The sequence below is a fragment of the Habropoda laboriosa genome, unplaced genomic scaffold, assembly GCF_001263275.1.
Source record: "Habropoda laboriosa isolate 0110345459 unplaced genomic scaffold, ASM126327v1 scaffold95, whole genome shotgun sequence".
Taxonomy (NCBI): Eukaryota; Metazoa; Arthropoda; class Insecta; order Hymenoptera; family Apidae; genus Habropoda; species Habropoda laboriosa.
Window position 1 is genome coordinate 500861 of NW_017100204.1, and position 7880 is coordinate 508740.

Sequence of the window (7880 nt, forward strand, 5' to 3'; positions counted from 1 at the left end):
GAGGGTTTGTCAATAATAATATTACAATCATCACAATTTTACAAATAATGTACTCATTTTATTATAATTATATATCACAATTTCTACTGTGTGTAGTGCTGAAAGCTGTTTTATTTGAAAGAGAACCGCTGAGATGCCACAGAAATATACACTGTGTTAAAGGTGATTATATGTAACTTTTACTCTTCTGTTAAATTTAAAAAATTATATCGTTAATAAGATATAACCACCATTCCATAGCATTTCCTTGCAGTAAAAGTAGATATCAGCCTTTCATTTGATAAATAATATTTTAATGTTTTGCTAACGTTAATAAGAAAATATTTCACTTTTCTTATGATAATCATGTTTTGTATTATATAGCTAATAAATGTTGCATTTTGTCGTTTTTTCATGGCGTTTATAACAATTTTTAATGCACATAGAATACAAAGTGTAAATTTTCGTATGATTAATAAAAAGAATATTTCATTGTTCCAACATATTTCAATATGTTTCTAAATAAATAACAAGCGTTATTTTAACAATACGCGTTGTATTTTCTGAGAAATACGCTACAAAATAAATTATAAATTGATTCATCACAATTTTATTTCGTAAATTCAAATATATGCTGAATAATTTGAGCTGTTTATTAAAATGAACATAAATATTATGTGATCATAATTTTAAGAAACTAATATATAATATCCATCCTAAATCTTTAAAATATGTTAAAAACATTGTATAACCATTTTATTACATGTCGTTGAGAAAATTTATTATTACAAGTTAGAAACCAGTTCCTATCATGTAAATATATAGACTGAAAAAATTTGCATATGACATATTTATTATTTTTATAACTTAAAGTTGACTGTATTTTATGACTCAATTAACAGCAACTGATAGTTATCGAAATATTCTGGAGCAATACAGATTGTCAATAAAAAAAAAGGAAACAGTTTAAAAATAACAACATAGTTCGGTAAAATACGTATACCGACATAGAATAAAAACGATAATGTAAATGATTGTTTAATTTTACTTTACTTTCTATTATGTATGAATGACTATAGAAAACATCATTACCCCTTGCAAAGAATTCTCGAAAATATATTCTTTGTATACAATTTTAACATATATGCTACAGTAAAGGAATACATCGTGGTGACTAATGCCGCTTCTTATAAAATGCAGACTCGATATTTTATTTTCTATCATGCGTTGTCTGTGTTTATTCTGAAATTTTTTAAATTTTTGATCATACGCTTCAATCTGCGGTAATTTGTATTCCCTCTTGGGAATCTCGAAGTACAATTTCGGCTGGTAAAACATTTTTTATTTCATTTTGTCGAGGAACTGGATCGTCTTTTTGGACAGTTGGTGTACCATGGTGTTTTTTTTTATGACACATCATGGTTGATCTCGATACGAATGTTTTGCCGCACGCGTCACATTCGTACGGTCGTTCTCCAGTATGTAATCTTTTGTGAATGGCCATAGGAGTGAATTGTGTAAATGTTTTACCGCACACATCACATCTGTAAGGCCGTTCTCCTGTGTGCAACCTTCTATGACACCTTAATGCTGCTCTTCTGGCGAATACTTTTCCACACATATCACATTTAAAGCTTTTCTCTCCAGTGTGCATTGTTGAATGAATTTTGAGATCAACTCGTGTTAAAAATCCTTTACCACAAACTTCACACAAATACGGCTTTTCACCAGTATGAATACGTAGGTGCGTATTGAGATAACTTTTACTAACAAACATTTTATTGCATACCACGCACGGATACTGACGATTATCCATGCCCGAATGTATTTTTTGATGACTTTTACAAAGTCCTTTAGTTATGAAACCTCTACCACAAATTTCACAGACATATGGTTTAACTCCAAGGTGCCTGTTTTGATGGTCTAGCAAAGATTGTTTTGTTTTGAAATGTTGTCCACAAGTGTTACATGGAAATGGCTTCAGATCTGAATGTACTCTTTGGTGAAGGACGAGATAACTCTTAGATTGAAAACCTTTACCACACGTCGAACAATTGTAATCAAATTGTCCGGTATGAGTGGCTGTGTGTTGTGCGAGTCCTATTTTACTACGAAACGCTTTTTCACATGTCACACACTGAAAAGGTTTCTCCCCGGTATGTTTTCGCATGTGTTCTTGCAATTTATAATTCGTTCTGTATTGTTTTCCACAGTGAGCACAAACTTTCGGTGTCCATTTTTGCCTTACTGTTGTTTGTTTTTTTTCGTCTATATTTCCGTCAGTTTGAGAAGGCGCTAATTCGGATTCTACAATATCTTTTTCTTTGCTGATTATTTTATTTTTATGTACATCACATCTTTCCTTATGTACATTTAATGCATCTATACTTGTAAAATATAAACCACAAGGGCAGCAACAAAAGTATTGTTCAAAATGAGCTATCATATTAGTTGAACCTAATATTGCTTCATTACAAAATGGACACACATACCAGTGTGATCCTGTTTCATCAATTGTTGGATTATTTAGTGTTGTTTCTAATAGTGTGTGCTTAGCTCCTTTTGTATATTCTACTAAAATATCTGAATTTCCAGCTGTTACTTGACTTGTTGATGCCATAGTATTTGTTTGAGGAGTTGTATGCCTAGTTTCATTTTCAACTATATGTGTTTCCTCTATATCACTGCCAGTTTCTGGTTGAGCAGAAGGAAAATTCTCGTGTGATACCTGTACATTGAGGTTATTTATTTAAAAAAATTACACTAGTTACTACTTTCCACTGAAATTGACCTTACATTCCATTTCAACTTAATGACTTACATTATTTTCAAGTACATTTGTAGGATCTTCTGTAGCTAATCTATCCTGCAACCTATGATATTCTTGTTTTATTGGTACAGATTCATACTTTACATTGTCACAATAATGTACTATTTGTTCTCGATTCTGATCATCAGGATTTATTGAAGTTACATAATTTATTCCTAACTGACTCAAGTGACCACTGACTGTTAAATTTCCAACTACAGCCATGTCTCCTTCTAGATGCATTGCTATTTGATGATTCGAAACCTGTAATAAGATATATGTAAGTTACTTTTAAAATAACATACATACTAAGAATAATAAATATGAAGAATATTATGGTAATAAATATGGTACAATTTTGTTTTAACAAGGGATTTAGAGCCAAAAAGAAGGTTTATCTATTCATTTACTTCTCGTATATGTTCATCCACCATTCTGACAGTATCACCATCTAAACAGTCGATACCAGTAACCTCAATATCATCTTGTTGTCCCATTTCTTCTTGCGTAACAACCTGTTCACCATCTGCCAAATCCATTTCATCCATAACTTGCATAGTATGTATAGTGGTCTCTCCTGTTTCTTGGGGAGTCACATGATTTTGTACATCTTCGATATTATTTTGTATTCTATTAATATTCCTTTGAATCCTATTCATTTCTTCTACTTCTTCTAAGTCCTGCTTCGATATACGAACAACTTCTTCCTTAGCAATTTCTTTTAACATTTCCATGAACATCCCTTCAGTATGTAAACACTTTTCACGAAAGTCAAACAACTGGTCCAATTTATAAGCACACTCTTCGCACACCACTTTTGGTAATTGATCAGTCATAGACACCTAAAAATAATCAATCAATTGATAACACTAAAAGTTTTCCAAATAGTTTATCAACTGACAGCACAATCTTCAGTTTTTTTTATTAATTATACATAATTAATGTTAATATACAGCCTGTTTCTTGTTACAAAAAGAGCGTGAAACCTTGCACCAATTTTCTTCCTCTATTTATAGTTAAATTAGAAAGAGGGGGTGAAGACAAGACCACTGAAGATTGCAGTGAAATTAGACCTCCACCGTTTGTGCATGATTTACCTGCACTGGCAAACACGCGGCTATTTTCTTGTCAATGTTCCGCATTTGATTGCCGGCTTCGAAGATCGGTAATCCCATTAAAATTCCCGTTTTAGTCGCACATAAACGGCATAAATAATCAAATTCCTCAACGACGGCCATATCAACAGAACGGAGAAGATCGTCTTGTTGCCAGACTAAACGGATGAATCCGTCCGAAGGACCGATCCCAACGATTTTACTTCAATAAATCCAACGGGAAAGGTCTTTTACGTGATTTAAGAAACTTTTGCCACGCATTACGACATTTCCCAATTTGCCTCCTACAATTCTTTAGTTCAAAATTTTTTTACTTTATGGATATGCATTATCCGAAGATATTTGTCAAGTGAGTCTACGTTCACACCATCGGGAAGTCTCTTACGATCAGTCGTGGCACCCGTAACAGGGGAATAGCTTGCGCTTCTCTCTTTTCATCTAAAAAGAATCTGTTTCGTAGGTGGCGCGCTAAACATTCTTTTTGTCGACTAGCGAGATATCGAAGATCGCAAAATATTTGCAACTATGTTTTCAAATGATAGATATTTAATATAATAAATTTGTTTGACTTGTAATATTTTCTAATAATGATTAAATATAGAAGGGAATTGCAACCAGTAATGCTTTTGCGAATTTGACATTTTGAGGAAATTGTTATGTGGATAGATGTGAAAATTGTGATGTTAATTAAATAAATTGTACATGTTTTTTAAATTTCCATTTTTTTATTAACATTATTAAAACCATACAATATATTGTACGAAGTTGGAACCTATATTCAAAATAACATGTATTTCCATGAATTTAATAAAATAAATTTCACCAATTAACAGCATTTTAGAAGAACGTAATAAATGTCTTACAATGTTATATTGAATATTAAGGTCCCCTTTAACGAAAAGTATAAAAAAATAGCGTTAATATATGTAGCTAATCATAAAAATCTACACTTTTATTAGCATTTATGTTTAAACGCAATGAAGTGAAACGAAACTGTCCATCCAATATCATTTTAGTTTTTAATTATATCTTATGTCAAGTATGTGTGTGATTATGGTATACATTTATTAATATTATTTTTTATACAAGTAAATATAAGTGCACCGCTATGTAAGAACGATATGCTAAACAGCTAACAAAAATGGCGACGAATAAACAGGATAATCGTAAAAAACGAAAATTAATGAAAAAAGAAAGTGATTCAGAAGAAGAAACGGATAGTGAGTATTTGTAATTATATGAATTAATTATTGTTTATTTAAAAACTGATTATAAAATGAACTTAGAAGCACTAGAAACTCGTTGTTTACATGCTAGAATTTTGAGGTTAGGTGTAATTATTTTATTCGGTACGATTAAATTTATTATTTAAAATATATTTATACACTTTTTTGGTATCTATAAGCTTGACTTTAAGTTAACTAAATCTGAGGTTTGCGAGCTATTTGTTTTATTTTCAATTAAATTTCCTAACCTTAGGTTAAAATCCTAAGGTTAAAATAACTATTTTATTTCATTACAGAACATGCTAAATTTATTAAAACAAATCCAGAAGCTCCACGACTGTGTCCTTATTTAGATACAATAAATCGCCAATTTTTAGATTTTGATTTTGAAAAACTGTGTTCAGTATCTTTATCTAGAATTAACGTGTATGCTTGTTTGGTATGTGGAAAGTATTTTCAAGGTAGAGGTACTAACACTCATGCATACACACATAGTGTGGCTGAAAGTCATCATGTTTTTCTTAATCTTCATACTTTAAAATTTTATTGTTTACCTGATAATTATGAAATAATTGGTAAGCCATTATTCTTTTTCTTCTATTTTACTTTTATTCAACAAGTTATTAGCATTTCATAATAAACAATGTTTATTCAGATTCATCATTGGATGATATAAAATATGTTTTAAATCCAACATTTGATAAAGCACAAATTTCCCAACTAGATAAAAGTGATAAGTTATCTAGAGCCATAGATGGTTCATTTTATTCCCCAGGAATAGTGGGAATGAATAATATTAAAGCAAATGATTACTGCAATGTTATTTTACAAGTGAGTCACTTAGAAAGCATTTACATTCATCCATTTATTGTTGATAGAAACATAATAATTAGGTATTTTAGGCACTTTCTCATGTCACACCATTAAGAGATTTTTTCTTAAGAGAATCTAATTATTCTCATGTGAAAAGACCACCTGGAGATTCTTCTTATCTTTTAGTTCAACGTTTTGGTGAATTGATGAGAAAATTGTGGAATCCACGTAATTTTAAAGCTCATGTTAGTCCGCATGAAATGTTACAAGCTGTTGTTTTGTGGAGCAAAAAAAGATTTCAGTTTACAGAACAGGGTACATACTACGTTATATTGTTGCAACAATATTTTAATTTTTTATTAACAGCTTCTATTTATAAAAATAAAACTTTTAGGTGATCCAATTGATTTTCTTTCCTGGTTTTTAAATGCCCTTCATTTAGCATTGAATGGTACAAAAAAACGTGATTCTAGTATAGTATACAAAACATTCTTGGGTCATATGCGTATATACACGCGAAAAATACCACCACTTGAATTAGAAGAAAGTCAAAGAAGCGAATTACTTCATACTGTAGAATATGGTGAAACTGTAACAGAAAGTCCATTTTTATATTTAACATGTGATCTTCCACCACCACCTCTTTTTAAAGATCAATTTACCGAAAATATTATTCCACAAGTAAGTTCTTAGTAATAAATTTTAATCATCATAAGTATAATAGAACACACATTTTTAATAGGTCAATTTATATACTTTATTAAATAAATTTAATGCCGTAACGGAAAAAGAATACAAAACTTATAAGGAGAATTTCATGAAAAGATTTGAAATAACAGAACTGCCTCCTTATCTCATACTTTATATAAAAGTAAGTATTAGAATTTATTATAGTCCTTTTAGATTGGAATCGTTAAAAGTGCTCATTTTAACTTTTTTCTACAGAGGTTTACAAAGAACACATTCTTTGTAGAAAAAAATCCTACCATAGTTAATTTCCCAGTTAAGTAAGTCAATTTGCAACATTTTATTAAATAAAATCAAAGTACTAACTTGCAATTTTCATATATATGTTATTTTTAGAAATGTAGATTTTGGAGATATTTTGACACCTGAAGTAAAACTAAGACATCCATATACAACATATGATTTAGTTGCAAATATAGTTCACGATGGTGAGCCTGGACAGGGAACTTACAGAGTACACATTTTACATAGAGCAACAGGTCAATGGTATGAGTTACAAGATTTACATGTAACTCAAATCTTACCTCAAATGATAACATTAACCGAAGCATATATTCAAGTATGTATTCTCAATACAGATAATTGCCATGTAAATATTTACAGACAGGTATTTCTTAATTTCTTATCTTTTTCCAGATTTACGAATTGAAAAAAGATACGCCTACAGAAAATGGTGACAACAAAAATAAAAAAATATGATAAATGTAATTTTTTAAATAAAATATTTCAATTTTTTACTTTTCTTCATTTTCTGTTCGATGGTATTTTTCATAAATTCAATACCATACTATTCGCAAATTTATACAAAATATCAACGCAAATAAATAACAAACAAATCATATTCGGTTATGTTAAAAAATTCGAGTGTTTTGAAATTCAAGTCGTTCTTTAGTTGGCAATCATTATTCTATTAATTACAAATTTAGTATAATGAGAACAAAATCGTAAACGCTAATCCTTTTCATTACGTTTAACCCTTGGGTCCGCCGATCGTGTCGAAATTAACCGAACATTACCGAGGGAATCGGAAGTATAAACTGGAAGTAGAAGTAAGAGTGGTGGGGGAACGCGCGTAGTGGGGGTCGGAGTGTCGCGCCGAAGCCAAAGCGAGCCGGAGTAGAGTCACAGCCGGCCACGCGAGACGGTCACGAGCGAACGTTCTTTTCTACGGTTCGCGGTTTTTCCATCTTT

The 7880-nt window shown here is 30.8% G+C and overlaps 2 protein-coding genes across 2 annotated transcripts; one reads left to right on the forward strand and one right to left on the reverse strand.

The window, feature by feature from the left end:
- Nucleotides 1-1151: 1151 nt before the first annotated feature.
- Nucleotides 1152-4026, reverse strand: LOC108570578 (zinc finger protein 157-like). The gene is made up of 4 exons (XM_017932460.1): nt 3886-4026; nt 3199-3630; nt 2801-3052; nt 1152-2707 (listed from the first exon to the last, which is right to left on the reverse strand). Exons 1-4 carry the CDS (start codon nt 4024-4026, stop codon nt 1253-1255), a joined length of 2280 nt encoding a protein of 759 aa, XP_017787949.1. The 3' UTR covers nt 1152-1252.
- Nucleotides 4027-5044: 1018 nt separating this feature from the next.
- Nucleotides 5045-7388, forward strand: LOC108570583 (U4/U6.U5 tri-snRNP-associated protein 2). The gene is made up of 9 exons (XM_017932466.1): nt 5045-5123; nt 5426-5704; nt 5785-5960; nt 6032-6257; nt 6337-6623; nt 6685-6813; nt 6888-6949; nt 7026-7248; nt 7326-7388. The coding sequence occupies exons 1-9, from the start codon at nt 5045-5047 to the stop codon at nt 7386-7388; spliced, it is 1524 nt and encodes a 507-aa protein (XP_017787955.1).
- Nucleotides 7389-7880: the final 492 nt, after the last annotated feature.